Raw genomic sequence first — 23,659 nt, 5'->3', positions numbered from 1 at the left:
TAAACAGAAAATAAACAGGGAAGCAGTAGCTTTGAATGACTAACTGGACCAGATTCTTCTCAAGTGCATGTGGAACATTCTCCAGAGTAGAACACATATTAGGTCACAAAATAGGCATCAACAAATACAGAAAGATTGAAGTCATGCCACACACCTTTTCTGATCACAATGCTATGAAACTAGAAGTCAACAAGAAAAAAAGTGAAAAGACCACAAATACATGGAATTTAAACAATATGCTACTAAATCACGAATGGGTCAAATGGGAAATCAAAGAAGAAATGTTGAATCACTAAATTCTACGACTGAAGCTAATATTACACTGTATGTTAACTAACTGGAATTGGAATTAAACTTTTGCTTGTGGATGTCCAGTTTTTCCAGCACCATTTGTTTAAGACTATCCTTACTCTATTGAATTGCCTTTGCTCTTTTATCAAAGATAAGTTGACTATATTTACGTGGGGCTATTTCCAGGCTGTCTCTCTGTTCCACTGACCTATTATTGTCTTTTCTTTTGCTAATACCACACTTGATTATTACAGCTTCATAGTAAATCTTAAAGATGGGTCCACCAATTTTGTTATTCGCCTTCAATATTATGCAAATGGCAATATTATGTTGGTTATTCTAGTTCTCTTACATTTTTTATAAAGTTTAGAATCAGTTTGTCCATATCTATAAAATAACTTGGTGGGATTTTGGCTGAGATTGCATTGAATCTATAGATTGAGAAGAGTGGGCACCTGGACGGTATTGAATCATTTTATCCAGGTACATTAAATATCTCTCATTTAGTTCTTCTTTTATGGGGCACCTGGGTGGCTCAGTTGGTTAAGCATCTGCCTTCTACTCAGGTCATGACCCCAGGGTCCTGGGATGAGCTTCCTGCTCCGCAGGAGTCTGTTTCTCCCTCTGCCCCTCCTCCCACTCATTCTCTTAATCTCTCTCTCAAATAAATAAATAAAATCTTTAAAAAATAGGTCTTCTTTCATTACAGTGTTGTTTCCTTCATATAGATTTTCATAGTTTGTTAGATTTATACCCTACATATTTCACTTTTTTGTTGTTAATATAAGTGGCATTGTGTTTTGAACTTCAAATTCCAGTTGTTTGTTGCTGGTATATAAGAGAGCAATTGACTTATGTATGTTAATGTAGTATCCCCCAACATTATTATAGTTACTTTCTTGTGCCAGGAATTTCTTCATTGATTCATTGGAATTTTTAGTATAGACAATTATGTTATCTGTGAAAAAAGACAGGTCTTTTTTTTCCATTTCAATTTGTATACCTTTTATTTCTTTTTCTTATTGAAATAGCTATGACTTCCAATATTATGTTGAATAGGAAGGGTGAGGGGACATCTTTGCCTTGTTCCTGATCTTAGCAGGAAAGCATGCAGTTTCTCACCAATAAATATGATAGGTGTGTTTATTGTAGATATCCTTTGTCAAATTGAGGAAGTTTGCCTCTATTCCTAGTTTGTCAGAGTTTTTATCATGAATTGGTATTGAATTTTATCAAATGCTTTTTCTGCATTGTTGATATGATCATATGATTTTTCTTCTTTAGCCTGTTGTAATTTGATAATGGCCTTGCATATCTGGAATGAATCCCACTTGGTCATGGTATATAATTCCTTTTATACATTGCTGAATTTGACTTGCTAATATTTTGTTGAGGATTTTTGCATCTATGTTCATGAGAGATAATCGTCTGTAATTTTCCTTTCTTGTAGTGTCTCTGTCTGGTTTTGGTATTAGGATAACGCTGGACTCAGAATGTGTTAGGAAGTGTTCCCTTTGCTTCTGTTTTCTGGAATAGATTGCAGAGAATGGATACGATTTTTTTCTTAAATGTTTGGTAGTGTTCACCACTGAGCCAATCGAAGCTTGGTGCTTTCTTTTTTGAAAGGTTAACTACTGATTCCATTTCTTTAATAGGTCTATTCAGATTTTCTATATCTGCTTCTGTGAGTTTTGTCAGGTTGTGTCTTTCAGGCATTTGAACCATTTCATATAGGCTATCATATTTGTAGGCATAGAGTTTTTCTTAATATTTGTTAATTATCCTTTTAGTGCCCATGGAATCAGTGGTGATAGCCCCTCTTTTTGGATATTAGTCATTTGTGTCTTCCCTCTCTCTCTTTTTCCTTCTTAGTTTTCCTGGTCAGAAGCTTATTGATTTTATTGATGTTTTCAAAGAACTAGCTTTTAATTTCTTTGATTTTTCTCAATTGATTTCCTGTTTCAATTTCATTGATTTCTGTTTTAATTTTTATCATTTCTTTTCTTCTGCTTTTTTTTTTAGATTTTATTTATTTATTTGACAGAGAGAGAGAGCACAAGTAGGCAGAGAGGCAGGCAGAGGGAGAGGGAGAAGCAGGCTCTCTACTGAGCAGGGAGCCTGATGCAGGACTCGATCCCAGGACCCCGGGATCATGACCTTAGCCAAAGGAAGCCGCTTAACCAACTGAGCCACCCAGGTGCCCCACTTCTGCTCACTTTTGATTTAATTTATTTTCCTAGTTTCTTAAGATGGAAGTCTAGATAATTGATTTCAGGTCTTGCTTGTTTTCATATATTTATTCAGTGCTATAAATTTTCCTCTAAGCACTGTTGTCTGTGCATTTCATGAATTTTGATAAGCTGTATTTTCATTTTCCCTTAGGTCAAAGTATTTTTAAATTTTTCTTGAGACTTCTTATTTGATCCATTTGTTACTAAGTGTATTGTTGAATTTCCAAGTTCTGGACTTTTCAGCTATCCTTCTGTTACTGATTTCTAATTTAATTCCATTGGGGTCTGAGAGCATGCTTTGTATGATTTCTATTATTTTACAGTTGTTAAGGTGTGTTTTATGGTCCAAAACATGTTCTTTGTTGGTAAATGTTCCATATGAGCTTGAGAAGAGTATATATTTGCTATTATTGGATGAAGTGTTCTAGAAATGTCAGGTCCAGGTGATTACAAGTGTTGTTCAGTTTCTTAATGGACTTAATTATTTTTCTGTCTGCTGAATATGTCAGTTACTGATAGAGAGGTGTTCAGTTCTACAACTATAATAGTGGATTTCTTGGTTCTTGTAGTGCTTTCAGGTTTGGCCTTACATATTTTGATACTCTGTTGTTAGGCATATATACTTTAGGGATTGTTATATCTTCATAGAGAATTGACCACTTTATCATCATGTAATCCTCCTCTTTATCCCTGATAATTTTCCTTGCTCTGAATTCAGCTCTTTCTGAAATTAATATACCTGCTCAGTTTTCGTATAATTAATGTTAGTTAATATGTTATATCTTTCTCCATTACTTTGCTTTTAACCTATCTGTGTCTTTATATTTAAAATGTTTTTTTATAGACAACATGCAGTTGGATCTTATTTTTTTAATCTATGTTTATAGTCTCTGCCTTTTACCTTGTATATTTAGACCATTGACATTTAATATAGTGATTGATATCTAACATATTTGTTAATGTTTTCTATTTCTTGTCCTTGTTCTTTCTTTTTTTGTATTACATTCTTTTTCTGCCTTCTCTGGTTTTAATTGAGCATCCTATATGATTGCATTTTCTTTCCTCTCAGCATATCAATTATACCTCTTTTTTACTCTTTTTTGATTTCCCTAGAGTTTGCAGTGAGTATTTACAACTAATCTAAGTCCACTTTAAATAACACTATTCTACTAAATAAAAATTCCCATGAGTTTGGGAGACAAAGACATGCTAAAAGGAAGGGAACTGCCTCAAATACCCAGCCAAACCTCTTCCCCATTTAAGTTTGTAGATGGTAGAAGGATAAAGAAGTAAACTCAAATCTTCCCAAAAGTACACCTGAATTTCCTATAGACTTTCATAGTTGAGGGGATAGAGACTTGCCAGGACCACCTCTGAGAAACAGGGATAAACTAGAAGTGGACAAACCAGATATGGATTACTAAAACTGCAATCCAGGTTTGACCCACTTCCAATTTCTGATTGGATTGACTTGATCATCCTCTCACCCTAACTGACTAAAAGAGGAAAGAGAAAAATATCCACAAAGCTGTACCCTTAAGATTTGCCTACTTTAGTGGAAATAAAAGTGTATATATAATGAATTTTGCTTAAAAATTATATACGGTTGACCCTTGAACAACACTGGGATAGGGGCACTGACACCCACCCCCCCATGCAGTCAAAAATCCACGTGTAACTTGAGACTCTCCAAAAAGTCAACTACAAATAACATACTGTTGACCAGAAGCCTTACAAATAACATAAATAGTCAATTAACACATATTTTATATGTTATATATATTACGTACTGCATTCTTACATTAAAGTAAGCTAAAGTAACATGTTAAGAAAATCATAAGGAGGAGAAATTACTTTTACAGTACTGTACTACAAAAAAATATTAGTTGACCTGCACACTTCAAACCCATGTTGTTCAAGTGTCACCTGTATAAATTTTATGAATTTTATAAATATAAGTTTTAGATCCTGTCATAAAACATATTTTTTCATGTTTGAACTGTGACCCTATATATGTATGCATGTATATATATACTCTTTAGTCAGGAGAAAATTGTGCAAAACTCCATGTGGTCTTTCAGGCTTTACAGACTGAATGACTTAGGATAACATGTATTTTCTCATCTAACTTAATATTATCAGGAGGTAAGATTGAACTGTCTTCTGATTGAGAACCCAAAATTGTTTTCTCTACTTTGAATTTGGTGCAGGACACTAAAATTTAGAAGACCAATTATAGACAATTCTTACAAAATTTAAACATGTATTTTTGACTTAACAAAAGCTAGTTAGGAAAGGTCATCTGGTGTTAAACTCAAATTAGCCAATCATAATTTTTTCTCTGAATTTACCTGTAAAATAATATTCAATAATATTAATTAAATTTATTAAATTTAATAAATTAAATAATATATTTGAGGACTTATGTAAAATTTCTGTTTTGTGAAAAACATATCAGTTGGTTTTTATACTTATATATTGCATAGAATGTAAACATAGTTTAGTATCATTTTTCCAGTTATGAAAACTGTTTTACTTATTGGATGCCCATAAGAAATTAAATCTTAAAGTATTTTTTAATTTAAAAATAATTATTTGAGGTTTATTTATTTGACCTATTTCATAAATAATCAATATTCAGCAACTATTTTAACATGATAGAGTGAGAAGTAGTGAATTGATATCTACAGTGTTGAAGAGTAATACATTTTTTTATAGGCAGAGCTTCTAGATGCTGCTGCTGGCGTTCATGTACGATTCAGATTAGGTGGTGTAAGTATGGATGAATTCTTATTTGGTAGTTTTAAAGCACATTTATGTGAAATTTAAAAGATGTAAATTTTTAAAATGTAAACCTTTTTTTGTAATTAGATTACAATGGTCCTTTGAACTTCTCCATATACAGGTTAAATTTCCACCTGATATATACTATAAAATTTTCACTCATAGACATATTGAAGATCTGTGTGCTAATAGCCCTAGAGATTATACAAAACTTCCAGCAAAATATACATCTCATATTAAGAGTGATGATCTTCAGGAAGAGGATCATAGTGGCTGGTATCGTCGTGTAGAGAACAATGGCTGGAGGCCTGTCTCTGATACAGTAAGAAAAGAAAAATATTAATAATTTTGAATCTTATATATTTAGAAACTCATTTGTCTTCTTGAAAATTAATTTTAAAATAATAAATCTTGGTGATTTAACTGATAAAAAGTGATGACATTAACTACTCAAGGGTTACTAATAATACTTCAAGATCAGAAATATATCTTTTTTTTTTCTCTACTTCTACTTTTAGTAATGAGCTTTGATCTGGGTCATCTTTAGATACTGTCTGGTACTCAGGAGTTTTTCATCTTTATAGCGAAGCAAATTTGAAAATGTTGACTCTATATTAATTAATCCTTGGACTAGAGGTGGGAATTCTTGAGAAAAATATGACATTTTCTCTTATAGAGCTTGTCACAGCAGAGACTGGTGGGAAATCATTTGGATTGTCATGGTGTTTGGAACTTTAACATGTCTTCATTAATTGAATGGAATTATTTTAAATATACATAGTTCTTAAAACATATATATGATTTAGGGACTTTTCCATAGACAACCATGTTTAATGTCCTTTTTGTGGAGATAATGTCTACCTGAGGATGTTTGTAAGCTTACATTTTATAGGTTAATATAATCAGGTTCTGTATAGCTCTAGATGTCTATTTGGGCTCATGTCTTCATTCGGGTCCTCAATCTCTGGTAGGCAAATTATAGAATTGGTATATTAAGTACACTAAGTATAAAAAGTGAAAATAATCAAGGTGTGAATTCATACATTCATTCAACAAATCTTATTGCATACCAACCATATGTCAGGCATTGTAATAAATGCTAGGGATACAATGGTAGATAAAATAGTCCCTCCCCTCAAGTATCTTTCCTTTTAATTTGTGAGAGAGTCAAAAGTAAAAAGAATATTTCAGTATAGTGCAGTAAATAAGTGCTTTAAGAGGGACAAATACATAGGGTTGCGGGGGATAGCAAACTCTCCTTCTTGTTCTTTAATGTGTATGTATGTGGTGAAGGAGAGGGAATGAATTTGAAGTAGGAAAACAGGCAACCAGTTAGGATAGCATGTCACACAGGGAAACCACAAACTCTTGGGATGTAATGATGAGACTTTGTTCTTGAAGGGTACCTGTACTTCTTGAGATTTAGAGTCTTCAAAAGTCAACAGCACTAAGAGTAGGTAAGGTCTGTTCTTATGAAAAACAAAAATAATACTGGAGTATGTCTATTCATTTATCCATTCAACAAATAGTTCTTAAGTACCTCACTATACTAGTGCTTTGTTAGTCTTTCTGTGACTTGTGCCTCCAAAAGCTCAATGTGCCACTCACCCATGACATAATAAGAAATACCTTAAAAGGGGTTTATTCGCTCCTCTATTTCTACCTTGGCATATTCCCACTGAACTCACAGAAATTCTTTTCTGTAGCCAGATAAACTCACAATCAGTATTTCAACACTTTGTATATTCATTTTTCATTTCTCAATAGTTTTGGGTATCTACTGAAAATGTAGAGGTGGGAGAAGAAAAAGAAATCGAATTCCATTTCTCTAAACTGAAGAGAAGGCAAGATATGGAAAAGAAAAGAAAAATTAGAAAGATAGAATGGATGAGGAAAATGTAAGTTGATGAAATAGTTAGACTTACTAAATATATACTATTTTAAGTTCTTTTTAAAAAATGCTATCACTACTAAAATAACTACATGTTATTTTAAAAAGAAAAATGTAAGATTACAGTTATGTTTTTAAAAATATATAGAAAGCAAACATTTAACAAATGCCTGCTATGTGTGAGATACTATTAATCTCTAGGATATAAATGGGGAAAGACATTTTGTCTTTGACCCCAAAGAAATTACAGTCTATTGGAATATCAGATATGAAAATAAGCATTTACCCTTATATATCAGATAACTTTTATTTGGCCCTCCAGATCCACTCTATACCCTTCTCAACCCTTCTTTCTGCCCTAAGACTCTGACCTGTATGGATTACACTAAAAGTCATTCTGGACCTGTCTAACAAATGTTAAAAGCAAGCCAAAACATCAAATTATTTACAGGTTTACTTCACTCCATATGCAGAACAAATTCCTCCCAAATATTTAAAGTAATACAAAAAAAAAAAACAGTATCCAAATTATATAAAATTCACAATGTCTACCATATAACAATCAATTACCAGGCATGCAAAGAAACAGGAAAATAGATCTCATATGAGAAGAAAAATTAAAAAGTAGCAACAGGCCCACCAAAAATATCTTTTGAAAAGGAAGGCAAAAGAATAACTTTGCAGACAAATAAAAGCTGAGTTCTCTTATCATAGAAGACCAGCACTGCAAGAAATTTTTCTGGCAGAAGAAAAATGCTTCTAGGTAGAAATCTGGATCTATATAAGGAGTGAAGAACTCCAAAAGTGGTAATTATTTAAGTAAATATAAAGGACTTTTATTCTTACTAAATCTCTTTAAAGGGTAGTTAACCAACTGTTGAAATATACACTTAAAAATAGGTAAGATGATAAATTTTAAGTTACATGTTTTTTATTACAATTTTGAAAAGATAGGTATTAAAACTGTAAAGGAATGAGTTGATATTGCCAATCCAGTTCTACCTACATTTTTGATTCCACAATTATATTCCTTTTCTCTTATATTGAAAATCTTCATTTCAAATAAAATATAATTGCTTATTTTTCTGACATTACAAATAAATTGTTCCAAAATAACAAAATAACATCAATACGTATGCAATTACTGAATAAAATTCAAAAAAATTTTTAAGGTAATTTACTATTTAAAGCAGAAACACTGACAGTGTATTGTGACATTTATAAACTCAAAACAGTACAAAAGTAAAATGTATGATGATGATACCACAAAGATTGGGAGAGGTGAAATGCAAATATACTGCTAGAAGGTCCTTATTCTACATATAAAGTGGTATGATATGCTTAAAGGTAGACTGTGATTATTAAAAACCATAAAGCAACCATAAAATTAACAAGAACAAGAACAAAGATGTATATATAATAATATAATGATGGAAGTAAAATAGCCTCATAAAGAAACATCAAAAGAAGGGTGAAAAAAGAGGAAAGGAAACAAAGAACAGAACAAATAGAAAGCAGATAGCATGATAAAGACTAAAATCAATCATATCAATAATAATATTAATTGTAAGTAGTCTGAACACCCCAAATAAAGGCAGAGGTTGACAGACTGGATAAGAAGCCCATACATAAGGACATAACAATCCTAAATACTTATTTGCCTAGTAACAGAGCTTTGAAATACATGAAAATAAAATTAGTAGTACTGAAAGGAGAAGTAGACAAAACCAAAATTATAATCAGAGATTTCAAAACCCTTTTATTAGTAATTGATAGAACAAGTGGGCAGTAAATTAGTAAAGATAGAGCTGAGACCTGAGCAAATTATCAACCAGCTTGACATAATTGGCATTTATAGAGCACTGCACCCATCAAGAGAAAACACATTCTTTTCAAGTGCATGTGAAACATCCACCAAGATACATTATATTCTGGGTCATGAAACAAACATCCACAAATTTGAAAGAATTAAAATCATACAAAGAAACTTCTCTGATCACAATGGAATTAAAAAGTAATTAAAAATAGAATAGAATTAATAACAAAAATTTCTGGAAAACTTCCAAATATTTGGATATTAAATAGCATACCTCTATATAACCCATGAGTCAAAGAAGAAGTCACAAAGGAGATTTGACAATATCTTTGATTTAATGAAAATGAAAATACAACATAAAAATTTGAGGATGCAGCTAAAGCAGTACTTACAGAGAAATTTATAGCATTAAATACTGATATTTAAAAAGAAAGATCTCAAATCAGTGCTCTAAGCTTCCAACATAGAATCAATAAAAGAAGAGCAAATTAAACCCAAAGCAAGTAAAAGGAAGGAAATGATAACAGTAGAAATCAGTAATATTGCAAATAGAAAACCACCAGAGAAAATGAATGAAATCAAAACTTGTTGCTTTTGAAAAGAGCAATACAATTTATAAACCTCTAAATTTTAAAAAGAACGCATGCAATTCAGAAATGTCAGAAATAAAAAGCAAGATATTACTACCAATCCTACAGGCATTAAGATGATATATTATGAATCATTTAATGCCCACAAATTTGAAAAATTAGGTGAAAGAACAATTCATTGTAAGGCATAAACCAAAACTCACTAAAAAACAAATAAAAATAACATAAATAGGTCTATTTATTAAAGAAATTGAATTTTTAAATTCAATTAAATCTGAGTTATTAAATTATTAAATTGTAAGTTGAGTTTATAAAAATCCTACAAAGAAAACTCCAGTCCCAGTTGGATTTCGTAGTGAATTCTAGTTAGCATTTAAGAAAGACAATACAAATTCTACACAATATTTCCAGAAATAGGAGGGAATATGTCCCAACAATATCTTTAAAGTATTACCCAATATAAAAATCACTCGGGGCTTATTAAAAAAAGATATTACAAGAAAATAACAACCAATATCTCTAAGGAACATCTATACGGGATAGTAAATAACATCATAAACAAATGGAGTTTATCCAAGGAGTACAGGGTTGGCTTAACATTTGGAAATCAGTCAATGCAATTTACCGTACTCACAGACTTAGAAAGAAAGTTGTATATAACCATCTCAATAGATGCAGAAACTTAAAGGTGAAAGACTGAATGCTTTCTTCCTAAGATCAGGAACACGGCAAGGATGTCTGCTCTCAACACTTCTTTACTGGAGGTCCTAGTGAGTGCAACAAGGCAAGAAAGAGGGAGGAGGGAGACACTAAGATTGGAAAGGAAGATCTCAAAGAGTCTTTATTCACAGTTGACATGATTGACTAGGTACACAGTCCTAAGGAATTTACAAACTTACTGGAACTACTAAGTGAGTTTATCAAGATTGTGAGATACAGAAACCAACCGTATTGCCATTATTTCAGCAAGAAACAATGGGAAATTTTTAAAAATATGTTTACAGTAACATCAGAAAAAATGAAATACCTAAGCATAAATTGAAGAAAAAATTCTGTATGACCTGTCCACTAAAAACTGCAAAACATTGCTAAGAGAACTTTAAAAAGACCTAAATAAATGATGAGATATAAGGTGGTCTTAGATCAGAAGACTCCATATTGTTAAGATGTCCACTGTCTCCAAATTGATCTGTACATTCAGTTCAGTCACAAAAGTTAGAGTAGGATTTTTGGGGAAATTGACAAGTTAATTTGAAAATTTTTATGGAAATGCATAGGAACTAGATTAGCCAAAACAATTTTGGAAACATAAAATTTGGAGAACTTACATTATTTGATTCCAAGACTTACTATAATGCTACTATACTCAAGACACTGTGTTATTAGCATAAAGATAGACATAAATTAATGGAACAGAATCAAGAATTGAGAAAAATAGATACACATGTGTACTGATGAGTTTTAACACAAGGTGCCAAGGCAATATAATTGGAAAATGATATTCTTTTCAACAAATTGAATATTCAAATGCAGAAAAATGAACCTTTACCCTTCTCTCTCACACCATATATGTAAAGTTTTATATCTCAAAAGAGATCACAGATCTAAATGTAAATGCTAAAACCATAAAATACCTACAAGTAAGCAAAGGAGACAATCTTAGTGACCTTGGGTTCTGGCAAAAATTTCTTAAATAGGACACAGGAGCATGACATATGAAAAAGGTGTCAAACTGCACTTCATCAAAGTGAAAAGCTTTTGCTCTCTGAAAGACATTGTTTAAAAAAATAAAAAGACAAGCTACATGTATTTAACTAACTGGAATTTAAATAAAATCCTGAGAAGAAAAGACAAGCCACAGACAGGAAGAAAACATTAGCAAAAAATATATATAATTAAAGTCTTGTATCTAGAATATTAAAAACCCTCAAAACTTACTGGTAAGACAACCTCATTTTAAATGAGCAAAAGATTTGAACACTCTATCATTGAAGATACATGGATAGCAAATGAGCACAAGTAAGGTAGTGACTGTCATCGTTAGTCATTAGGGAAGTGCAAACTAAAACTTTAATGAGTTACCACTATATATACACTAGAATGGTTCAGTCTGCCTAATTGTTGGCACAGATACGGAGGGAATGCAAACTGCTACATCTACTTTGGGAACCAGTTTGACAGTTTTCTTACTAATTAATATATACCTACTATTCATCCCAGACATTCCACTCCTAGATATGTACTCAAGAGAATAAGAACCTATGTCCACAGAATGATTGTATATATGAGTGTTCATAGCAGCTTTATTTGTAATAGCCAAAACCCAGAAACAACCCAAATGTCCATCAGCCCAAATGTCGCTGGATAAACAAATTGTGATTATTTATACAAAGAAATACTGCTCAGCAATATGAAGGAATGAACTACTGATACACATAGCAACATGGATGAATGTCAAAATAACAATGCTGAATGAAACCAGTCAAGAAAGAGTTCATACTGCAATGAATCAGGGAACACTACATCAAACACTAATGATGCAATGTATGGTGACTAACATAACATAGTAATAAAAAAAGGAGTTCATACTGTATGATTCCGTTTACATAAAATGCTAGAAAGTATGAACAAGCCTGGAGATACACAAAGCAGATGAGTAGTTGTCTGGAGATGAGGGTGAGAGGGTGAGGGAGGACAGGGTGACCGAGCCCCCCAAGGAGCTTTGGGGGCGATGGATATGTTCATTTCTACTGTAGTGATGGATTCACAGGTGTATACTTACATCCAAACTCTTCAAGTTCTGTTAAAATATGTGTGTTTACTATATATCAGCTATACCTCATTAAAGTGGTAAAAACTTTTGTGACCCCCCCACCCATTTTGTCTACCCCCCAACCCACTGCCTTTGACAGTCACCAATGTATTCTGTTAATCTGTGAGCTTGTGTGTGTATTTTTAGATTCCATATGTAAGTGAGATCATACGGTATTTATCTTTCTCTGACTTATTTCACTTCGATAATGCTCTCAAGCTCCATTCATGTTGCTGCAAATGGCACAGTTTCATTTTTTTATGGCTGAATAATATTCTTGGGTGTGTATCCCATTTTATTTGTCCGTTCAGCCAATGAGTTTTATAAGAACATGTGCAGACATTCAGAAGATCTTGATAAAGTAGTTCTTCATCTCTTGTACTTGCAGGGTGAGTTGGGGGCAACCCAGGAACCAGTTGTAAGGGTCATAGGGTTACAGCGCCTACAGTGCAATCAAAATGCTTAATGCTCTCAGGCCTTATGCACTAAGGTTAAGGGCATGAGTGGGGAAGGAGAATCCAGAGACCTAGGATGGAGACATATGGGCAGGCATAGCCAAGGCTGAGAACCTTGAACTTCAAACTCCCCTGTTGGTGGAGGAAATTCTCCCTCCCTGTTCTGTGGGACAGGCCTTCTCTGCATAGAAGCTTTTCAGTGACTGCATCTGGCATAGTTGCTGCATGTGCTCATGCTGATTCTCCTTAGCATTCTCCCACAAACATCGCTCATTGCCTCCAGCCCACAGTGAGAGTTCTATCTCAGAACAGCCGAGACACAGAGGTACAAGATCTACTCCAGGAGGAGATCGCTTATAAATCAATAGACTTAAAAGAATTTAGCAATCTCATTAATGGGAGTCTTAGAAACATGTGTGAGAGTGAATTTTCAGGTTGCAAGATCAGAAAACGGGTTAAATTTACTGATAATGACCACATTCATCTAGGATTATGAATTTAATGTGTTGGCTTGGGTACCCAGAAATGATGTTAAATAGTCTGGTTGGCTAATCAAAGCCTGAATTCAACCAAAGCTCTACTATTGCAAAATGCCTGAACTTCTCTGGTATACTGTAGAGAAAAGGATTTCTGAAGTGTCAGGGGAATGCATGTATTTGTTCCTCTTACATGCAGTCTACTCAGCTACCCACAGGCTATAATGCCAGGAGGCCTAGAAGATACAGTTTTCATCAAGTCATTAATAAATGAGAGGAGCCACAGAGTTCTTGATGAACTCCATGGTGGCTGTTTTTCTAGACTGGAGATGACAGTGGGGAAAGCTGTGGTGGGATTGGTACCTTTAATTCACCAGGAATAACGAAACTTTGAAGTGGTGGAGGTCAGGTGGTGACACAGATAGCAGCTAAACTTCTGGAAGTGCTTCCTCCAGTGCAGCAGGTCGGCACAGCCCCTCGCCCCTGTTATGCTGCTGTTGACCTGACACATGCTCTTTTCATCTCAACCCGTAAGCAAAAAGAGAGGCACTTTGCATTTACATGGAAAGAAGAGGATGTGCCTTTCCATCTTACTCTCAGAGCTGTGTCTACTCTATTGTTTTCCCTAGGGGCTTGTACATCTCAATTCCTACAGACCATCATGCGTGTCCTTACACTGGTGACCTTATACTAGCAGATGCAGTGAGCAGAAAATAATTCGTTGGTTGACTTCCTAGGACAAATGCACACCAGAAGGAGAGAGAGAAATTTTGCAAAATGTTAAGGGTTTGCCACATAGCTAAAGCTTATGGGCATTTTGGGGATATCCTTTCTAAAGTGAGAGGTAAGTTTCAATACCTTGGCATGTCTGTCTTGAAGACACACAGCACTTAAAGGGCTTCTCTGGATTTAGGAAGTAAAACATGCCACATTGGGGTGTGCTGCTCCAACCTGTTTTCAAGGTAACCTAATGAGGCTACTGGGCTCCAGTGGGACATGGTGTAAGAATGAACATGGTAGCAGGTCCACAGTGTGGTCAGGGTGCTCCCACTTGGCCTTTAGGGCCAAGCAGTCCCAACAGTATTGGACAGACAGTGAAATGCTATATGGAGCTTCTTATAATTAGAGGATCTTAGCACAGAGGTTTTAGGAGTGAGGTAATGCCCTCTTCTGCCAACAGCTATTTTACATTTGAAAATCAGTTCTGGTTCTGCTACTGGGCCCTGGGAGAGACTGGATGCTTGGCAGTAGGATTCCGAGTGCTCTGTGATTATGAACTGACATGACTTTTATCTAATCCAGTGAACCATAAAACTGAGAGTATACAGCATCATCTCAGTACAAAAGAGAATGAGTCTGAGAAGGTCCAGAGGGCTACGGTAAGCTGTATGAGCAGGTGGCTCGGATTCCTTCAGTCCTACATTGGCTCTGCTTCATCTCCATGCCTTTGGCTTCATGGGGAGTCCCCTGTGACAAGCTAACAGAGGGAGAGTATATTAGGTCTAATTCACCAGGGATCTGCACAGGATTCTGGCAACATGCAAACATGGACAGTCACTAGATTACAACCCCTCAGTAGGCCCAGAGAATGGTCAAACGGTATCCTTCCAGTGAGCGCAAGTGGTTTTCTACTTCATATAGAAAGGAGAAGCAGTTTGAGACAGAAAACTTATTGTCTGGGGGCAGTAACTGAGAGTTTCTCAGCTGATTAGGTACTTGGATGGAATTAAATGGGGGGAAATTGGGATTAGGTCTGGGGATAGGCATACTCAGAATGGGCATAGCATATATTTGTGTCCATGTGAATGCCCTCCCTAGGAGGCAGAAAGCTCTAAGTAGTCAGATGGACGAGATGATCCATCCTGTCAATGTCCATTTTTTCACCTGGCCTCCAGTGGTTGCTCAGTGGAGCCATGTACAAAGTGGTCATGGGTTTAGGGATGGAGGCTACATATAGATTCATGAACTTGGTCTTTTCCTCACTGAGGTTGTTCCGGCTCTATAGTCACAGATAACTGGACAGCAGAAGCCATTACTTTGCCTCCAACAGTGTGCTGGCTGCCTGGTGGCAGGCTGATTATGTTGAACCCTTCCCATATAGAGGTGGCATCTCTTTGTGTTTGCAGTGATAGACAAATATTCTGGATGTGTGTTTTATTTCTCTGCTTGCATTACTTCTGTCAGCAATACCATTTATTACAGAAGCCTTATCCGTCATCATTTTATTCCATACAACATTGCCTCTAACCGGGGACCCATGTACAGTAAAGGAAGTGGTAATAGGCTGAGAACAACACAATACACTCACCGTGTGTGCTGTCCCCCAGAAACAGCTAGCGCTGACAGAACGCTAGTTTGATTTGCTGAAGCTGAGGCACAGCACCACAGCAGGGGGAGACCAGAGGGGCGAGACACCTGGAAATAAGCCCATGCACATGAATAATAATCTGTTTTCTTTCTTTTTTTTCCTCTGTTTACTCTCAAAACAATCCTCATCCATAACTGATCTCTCTGTTTCTAATTACATGGACATTTCTATCTCAAACTCAACTGGTCTAACACTGAATTTCTTATATTCCTCATCATAAAAATGGTTTCTTTTCCATGTTCCTCTTGGCCTCAGGTTATGACACCGTCATTTACCCAGCCATCCAAGTCAGAAATGTAGGGCTTCTCCTTGACTTCTTACCTGTCATAAGCTCCCGTGTGTCATCTGTCATAAAGTCCTGTCAATTCTGCTTCCGAAGACTCTCCCAAGTCTGGCATGTCTGTCCCTCCCCGACTGGAGCTTCCCAGTATTCTCATCTCCACTTCATGGGCAGAGTCCTTCCACTTGGTCTCTTTGTCTCTAATCCCTTGCCATCTCTGTGTAAACACTGATGCCATGTCTTGAAAACACGAATTAAATCACCTCCTTACCCAAAGCATGTTGGGGGCTCACCGTTACCTACATGCCACATGATAGTCCCTCTCCCCAGCTTGCTCTTTTCTGGCTCAGTTCCATGGCAACAAGGCCTTCACCTTTTGATGCTCGACTCAAACAACTTCTGAAGCCTACCCTCACCCTGACACAGCGAGGCACAGGCACTTTTTTCGGAGGTGCCCTCACAGATGTATTATATACTCAGTTGTCACACTTGTACAAACCTCTGCATATTTGTCTGCTACCTCCACTATACTTGGAGCTCCTAAAGAACAGGGACTCTGATCTATTGTCAGCACAGGGCTGTAGACTTAGTAGGTGCTTAATGAATACCTGTTGTTTGTTGAATGAGTTGAGTGAGGGAGTGAGAGAGTGAGTCCTTATGGCTGGATGTTGTAATGTTTCCTTTCTGTAAGGTTGCAGGGGATGAACGAGAAATGTTACTTTTGTGCTTTGTTCACTGATGATGGATTCTCTACCGACTTCTGCTGAGAGTCAGCAGTAAACAAAATCAACAAAATCTTGATTTTTTTTACCTCTTAATTAAAAAAAAATGTGCTTTTTACATTCCCTTCCTGTGCCCTAGAATCTTAGCTCTTCTTGACTTCTTTTCCAGTTTAAACTTTGATTCTTACTAGGTCTTTTGCATTTTAACTTCTCTCCCTGTTGGTTTCAGAAAAACATTTTTATAATGTTTTTTTTTCCTCTTTAAATTTTCTATCTTAGAATATGAGATCATTTTAAAATGGATATATTGCAACATTACCTCTAAAGCCAAGTTTTATATTGTTTTTGTTTTAAATACCACTCATTTTTTATGAAACATGTTATTATTATAAAGTGATCTGTATTTCTGGTTACTATTTGAAATTCTGTTCTTGCTAACCTATTCTTGTTTGATTACTGTTACAGCCCACTTAACTATAAATAGTGATTAATATTTAAAGAGTTTAAAACAGAATTAATTATTGGAATAAGTATTATAATTCTCTTTAAAATGAATCTTCTTTCTATATATCCTTGATGAGAGCAAAAAATAGATAACTGAACTGTTGTAAATCACTGTTGCCAAAGGAAAAAGAAATATCTAGTTTCTAAATCTAGTCATAAGTGTATATTTGGGAAGGTAAAACATGGAAGAACTCATAAAAAATGTGTTCACCTCTAGCCTTCCAGAAGTTTCTGATTTCTAAATGCATTTTTGTTGTGGCATCAGCATTAGTTAATAAACCTGGGCCATTGGGTACCATCATTCATTCATTCAGTACTAATTTTTTTGAGTGCCTATTATGTTCAGGGAATATAGAGTGGAAGATTTGCAAGTTCCACAAAGGAATCCCATCTCTGTACACAATGCTTTGCAGATGGTGGACACTCGATAAGTATTTATTACATGAGTAAGGGAATGAAGCACTATAGAAAAATTGTGAAATCATACTTTCTTACAATTTGTGTTCTTACTAACCGATGTAAATCAAGAGGCATGTTCCTGCTTCTGTGAAAGTAGCATTCCTGAATCATTACCTATTTAAAGTTTGAAAAAGCAAAAAACTTCATGAAGGCAGAGACATATCTTGTCACTGTCCTACCTCTTACCATCCAGGAATTTGTATGCCTTCTTTTGTTGAATGCTTCCTATGTGCCAGTCATAGTTCTGAATGCTTTATAAAGACTTACACTTCTAAACATCTCAAGAATGCTGAGGAGTATTATGATTACCATTTTAAGGTAATCTGAAGCCCAGGAAGACTAGGTTATTTGGCAAAGTTTATAGAGCTAGTAAATAAATCACAGAAGCAAGACTCAAGGCCAGATAGTTGGATATCAGAGTCCTATCTCGCCCTACACGACCACCATGCTGCTTCCTACTCTGTGTTAAGAAATGAAAACAGTTTTAGAGTACGTTAACTTTGAAAATGGAATACCATTGTAGATCTTAAAATGCAAAACCAAAGAAAAAACGCCATTTTCTAATATTCTTGGTAAGGACTGCTAACCTGTCTGTACTCACTCAGCTCACGTTTGGTGGATGCATTCATTTATGTGCTCAGACTAACATGAGACAGAACAGTGCTGCCGAAGAAGTCTGGACTTGGAGTCCCATTCGAAGACGGGCTCTGACATCTGCTTACTACCTACCTGCTCTTGAACAATTGAACTTCCCCAGCTCTCCATTTCCTCACCCATAAAATAGGAATAAAAACAGGTGTCACAAATGGCTGTGTCTTTTTAGAGAGAATTAAACAAAATAATGTATGAAAAGTACCTGACACAAAAAAGGATGTTACCATCTCTCTTCCCTTTGCCTCTCCCTCTCTTTCCTGTTCCCCCCGCTTTCCCCTCTTTACCTGTTGTTAGCCACATGATCTTGTCTTCCAGGACTCATTTTCTCTCCTGTAAGACAAGAGGGCTAATCATCTGGTCTCCAAGATCCTTTGACTCTGTAATTCTATGATTTGGTGATTTAATTACTTGGTTTTTCATTGTATCATAGCAGTGCAGTATACTGAGGGGTGGTTTTGAAATGAGGCTTCACCAGTTAGCATGGTTGATTAAGTTGCTTTGTTTCTTTTTTCTTTTTCTTTTTTCCCCCCAAAAGATCCCATCACATAGAATGTGGTTTAGATGTATTTGAGATAAATCAGGTGAAAACCTGGTTTAATATGTAAGTGGTTTCACAGCAACAATATATATATTAACTGTATTTACTAGTAATGACCTGTTTCACAAGATGGTGTCTCCCTCCTTTCCCCTGTTTAGGTACTATGCAGGAAACCTACAGGCTAAGTCAACAAATCATAGAACTCTAGATTTAATTCACACAGCCACCAAGGGGCTAATGAGAGCTGTCGAAGGCGGTGGAATAGATTCTGTGATGGAATGGGAAGTGGATGAAGTGCTGAACTGGACAAATGCGCTGAACTTTGATGAGTAAATGCATTCTGCTTTTACTGGGGAGTAAGGGCAGGCCTCATGTATGTTTCTGATGTTCCCACCTCTGCCTCGAATCTTGGGCCCACAAACATAATCTTTAAAAAAAAAACAAAAAGCAAATGAGTATTGTTTGTCTAGAAAAAAAGAAGAAGATATGAGGGAAGAATATAAAAAAGAGACGATATAAAAGTAGAAAAAGAAAATTAGATTTAGGTATTCTTTTCTTTAATTGAAGTATAATTAACATACAGTGTTACATGAGTTGTAGGTCTATAAATAGTGATTGGACAATTCTGTGTGTAGCTTAGTGTTCACCATGATAAATACAGTCACCATCTGTCACCATACAACTTTACTACATATATTATCGATTGTATTCCCGATGCTGTACATCTCTTCTCTGTGACTTATTTTATAACTGGAAGTTTGTATCTCTCTTTTTTTTATTAACATATAATGTATTATTTGTTTCAGGGGTACAGATCTGTGATTCATCAGTCTTACACAACCCACAGCGCTCACCATAGCACATACCCATCCCAGTGTCCATCACCCAGCCACCCCATCCCTCCCACCACCCCCCTCCACTCCAGCAACCCTCAGTTTGTTTCCTGAGATTAAGAGTCTCTTATTGTTTGTCTCCCTCTCTGGTTTCATCTTGTTTCATTTTCCCCTCCCTTCCCCTATGATCTTCTGTCTTCTTTCTCAAATTCCTCATATCAGCGAGATCATATGATAATAGTATTTCTCTGATTGACTTATTTCGCTTAGCACAATACCCTCTAATTCCATCCACATGGTTGCAAATGGCAAGATTTCATTTTTTTGATGGCTGCATAATATTCCATTATGTATATATACCACATCTTCTTTCATCTATTAATGGACATCTAGGCTCTTTCCATAGTTTGGCTGTAGGAGGTTTGTATCTCTTAATGCCCTTTATCTATTTCACCCATCCTGCCACCCACCTCCCCTTTGACCAACATCAGTTCTCTACATTTAGGGTCTGATTCTTTTTTGTTCATTTGTTTTGTTTCTTAGAAACAAAATCTAGTTCCTAGGGTCGTGAAATTCTTTGGTATTTGTCTTTCTCTATTTGACTTATTTCACCTAGCATTATACCCTCTAGCTCCATCCATATTTTCACAAATGTCGAGTTCATTTTTCATGGCTGAGTAATATTCCACTGTGTGTGTGTGTGTGTGTGTGTGTGTGTGTGTGTGTGTGTGTGTGTGTGTATCTACCACATCTTTTTTATCCATTCATTAGTTGATGGACACTTGGTTTGCTTCCACATCGTGGCCACTGTAAATAATGCTGCAATAAACAAACATATCCTTTCGAATTAGTATATTTGTTTCTTTTGGTAAATACCCAGTAGTGGAATTACTGGATCATATGGTATTTCTATTTTTAATTTTTGAAGACCCTCCATACTGTTTTCCACAGTGGCTGCACCAGTTAAATTCCCATCAACAGTGCAGGAGGGTTTCCTTTTCTCCACATCCTCACCAATACTTACTATTTCTTGTCTTTTTTATTTTAGTTATTCTGATAGGTGTAAGGTGATATCTCATTGTGGTTTTGATTTGCATTTCCCTGATGATGAGTGATGTTGAGCATCTTTTCATGTGTCTGTTGGCCATCTGCATGTCTTAGGAGAAATGTGTATTCATATCTTCTACCTATTTGTAACTGGATTTGTGTGTGTGTATGTGTGTGTTGAGTTGTATAAGTTCTTCATATAGTTTGGATATTAACCCCTCATTGGCTATTTCATCTGTAAATATCTCCCATTCAGTAGGTTGCCTTTTCATTTTGTTCACAGTTTACTTTGCTATGTAAAAGCTTTTTATTTTGGTATAGTCCCAATAGTTTATTTTTGGTTTTGTTTTCTCTGCCTGAGGAGACATAGCTAGAAAAATGTTACCAAGACCAATATCAAGAAACTACTGCCTACATTTTTTTCTAGGAGATTTATAGTTTTAGGTCTCACATTTAGGTCTGTTTATTTTTTGTGTGGTTTGAGAAAGTGGTTCAGTTTCATTCTTTTGTATATAGCTATCCAGTTTTCCCAGCACCATTTATTGAATAAAATGTCTTTATTATATATTCTTGCCTCCTTTGTCGTAGATTAAATAACCATATAAGTATGGGTTTATTTCTGCCTCTGTACCTTATTCCATTGACCTATGAGTCTGTTTTCGTGCCACTACTATACTGTTTTAATTACTATAACTTTGTAGTGTATTTTGAATTCTGAGATTGTGATATCTCCAGCTTTGTTCTTCTTTCTCAAGATTGCTTTGGCTATTTGGGGTCTTTTGTGGTTCCATTCTAATTTTAGGATTGTTTGTTCTAGTTCTGTGAAAAATGCTGTTGGTATTTTGATAGGGATTACGTGAAATCTGTAGATTGCTTTGGGTAGTATGAACATTTTAACATTTAACAACCAATGTGTGAGCACAGTATATATTTCCATTTGTGTTGTGTTCAGTTTCTTTCATCAGTATCTTACAGTTTTCAGAGTATGGGTTTTTCACTTCATTGGTTAGGTTTATACCTTAGATATTTTTTTCTTTTTGGTACAATTGAACATGGGATTGTTTTCTTAATTTCCTTCTGCTACTTTGTCATTAGTGCATAGAAATGCAACAGATTTCTCTATATTAATTTTGGATTCTGCAACTTTACTAAATTCATTTATGAATTCTTTTTTTTTTCTTTTTTTGTAGGCTCCTGAGCATGGAGCCCAACGTGGAGCTCAAGCTCATGACCCCTGAGATCAAGAGTCAGATGCCGAGGGGCACCTGAGTGGCCCAGTTGGTCAAACGTTTGCCTTTAGCTCAGGTCATGATCCTGGGGTCCTGGGATAGAGCCCTGTGTCAGACTCCCTGCAGGGAGCCTGCTTCTCCCTCTGCCCCTCCCCCCACTAGTGCTCATGCTCACGTGTGTTCTCTCTCTCTCTCAAATAGATAAATTAAATCTTAAAAAAAAATAGTCGGATGCCTAATGGACTAAGCTACCCAGGCACCCCATTTATGAGTTCTAATAGTTTTTTGGTGTAGTCTTTCAGGTTTTCTATATATAGTATCATGTCAACTGCAAATGACAGTTTTCCTTCTTCCTTAACAATTTATATGCTTTTTATTTCTTGTCTGATTGCTGTGGCTAGGACTTCCAGTACTATGTTGAATAAAAGTGGTAAGAATAGACATTCTTATCTTGTTCCTGATTTTATAAGAAAAGCAAGCTCTCAGTTTTTCACCATTGTTAGCTATGTGTTTTTCATATATAGCCTTTATTATATTGAGATATGTTCCCTCTAAACCTACTTGGTTTAGAGTTTTATCATGAACAATATTGTATTTTGTCAAATGCATTTTTACCATCTATTGAGAGGATCATATGGTTTTTCTCCTTCTTATTGTTAACATGATGTATCACGCTGATCGATTTGCAAATATTGAGCCACCCTTGCATCCCTGGACTAAATCACACTTGATTGTGGTGGACGATTCTTTTAATATATTATCGACTTCAGTTTGTTAATATTTTGTTGATGATTTTTGCATCTTTGTCATCAGGTAAATTGGCCCATAGTTTGTTTTGTTTATTCTGTGGTGTCTGACTGGTTTTGGCATCAGGCTACTGGTGTACTCATGGAATGAATTTGGAAGATTTCCTTTCTCTTCTGTTTTTTGGAACAGTTTGAAAAGAATCAGTATTAAATCTTCTTTATTTTTTTAATGTTTTAATTTAAATTTAATTTAATTGACATATACTGTATTATTAGCCTCAGAGGTACAATTTAGTGATTTGTCAGTTGCATAGAACACCCAGTGCTCATTACTTCAAGTGCCCTCCTAATGCCTATCATCCAACTACCCCATCCCCCGGCCCACCTCCCCTCCAGCAACCTTCAGTTTGTTTCCTGTGGTTAAGAGTCTCTTATGGTTTGTCTCCTTCTCTGTGTTCATCTTATTTTATTTTTCTTTCCCTTACCCTATGTTCATCTGTTTTCTTAAATTCCACATATGAGTGAAATCATATGGTATTTGTCTTTCTCTAACTGACTGACTTTGCTTAGCATAATACCCTCTAGTTCCACCCACGTCATTGCAAATGGCAAGATTTCATTTTTTTTTTAAAGATTTTATTTATTTATTGGACAGAGAGAGACAGCGAGAGCAGGAACACAAGCAGGGGGAGTGGGAGAGGGAGAAGCAGGCTTCCCGCTGAGCAGGGAGCCCGATGTGGGACTCGATCCCAGGACCCTGGGATCATGACCTGAGCCGAAGGCAGACGCTTAACGACTGAGCCACCCAGGCGCCCTCATTTTTTTTTTTTTGATGGCTGAGTAATAATCCTGTGTGTGTGTGTGTGTGTGTGTGTGTGTGTGTGTGTGTGTGTGTTTATACACACCATGTCATCTTTATCCATTCATCTGTCG

General features: G+C 35.6%; 1 protein-coding gene across 4 annotated transcripts in view; it reads left to right on the top strand.

The window, feature by feature from the left end:
• Positions 1 to 23,659, top strand: part of CUNH11orf65 (chromosome unknown C11orf65 homolog) — a 69,688-nt gene that overhangs the window by 37,798 nt on the left and 8,231 nt on the right. For 3 of the 4 annotated variants that reach the window (XM_073903701.1, XM_025893829.2, XM_073903700.1), the window contains 4 exons: positions 5,241 to 5,294; positions 5,428 to 5,628; positions 7,074 to 7,204; positions 19,030 to 19,200. In XM_073903701.1, coding sequence (XP_073759802.1) covers positions 5,241 to 5,294; positions 5,428 to 5,628; positions 7,074 to 7,204; positions 19,030 to 19,200 — 557 coding nt within the window. The remainder of the gene's footprint in view (positions 1 to 5,240; positions 5,295 to 5,427; positions 5,629 to 7,073; positions 7,205 to 19,029; positions 19,201 to 23,659) is intronic. The other variant, XM_025893830.2, reaches the window with a different exon arrangement.

This window comes from Callorhinus ursinus, unplaced genomic scaffold (assembly GCF_003265705.2).
Source record: "Callorhinus ursinus isolate GAN/ISIS: 27379988/994484 unplaced genomic scaffold, GSC_fseal_2.0 scaffold19, whole genome shotgun sequence".
Lineage (NCBI taxonomy): Eukaryota > Metazoa > Chordata > Mammalia > Carnivora > Otariidae > Callorhinus > Callorhinus ursinus.
Note: the sequence above shows the minus strand (reverse complement) of the source record. Positions and strands in the feature narration are given on the sequence as shown.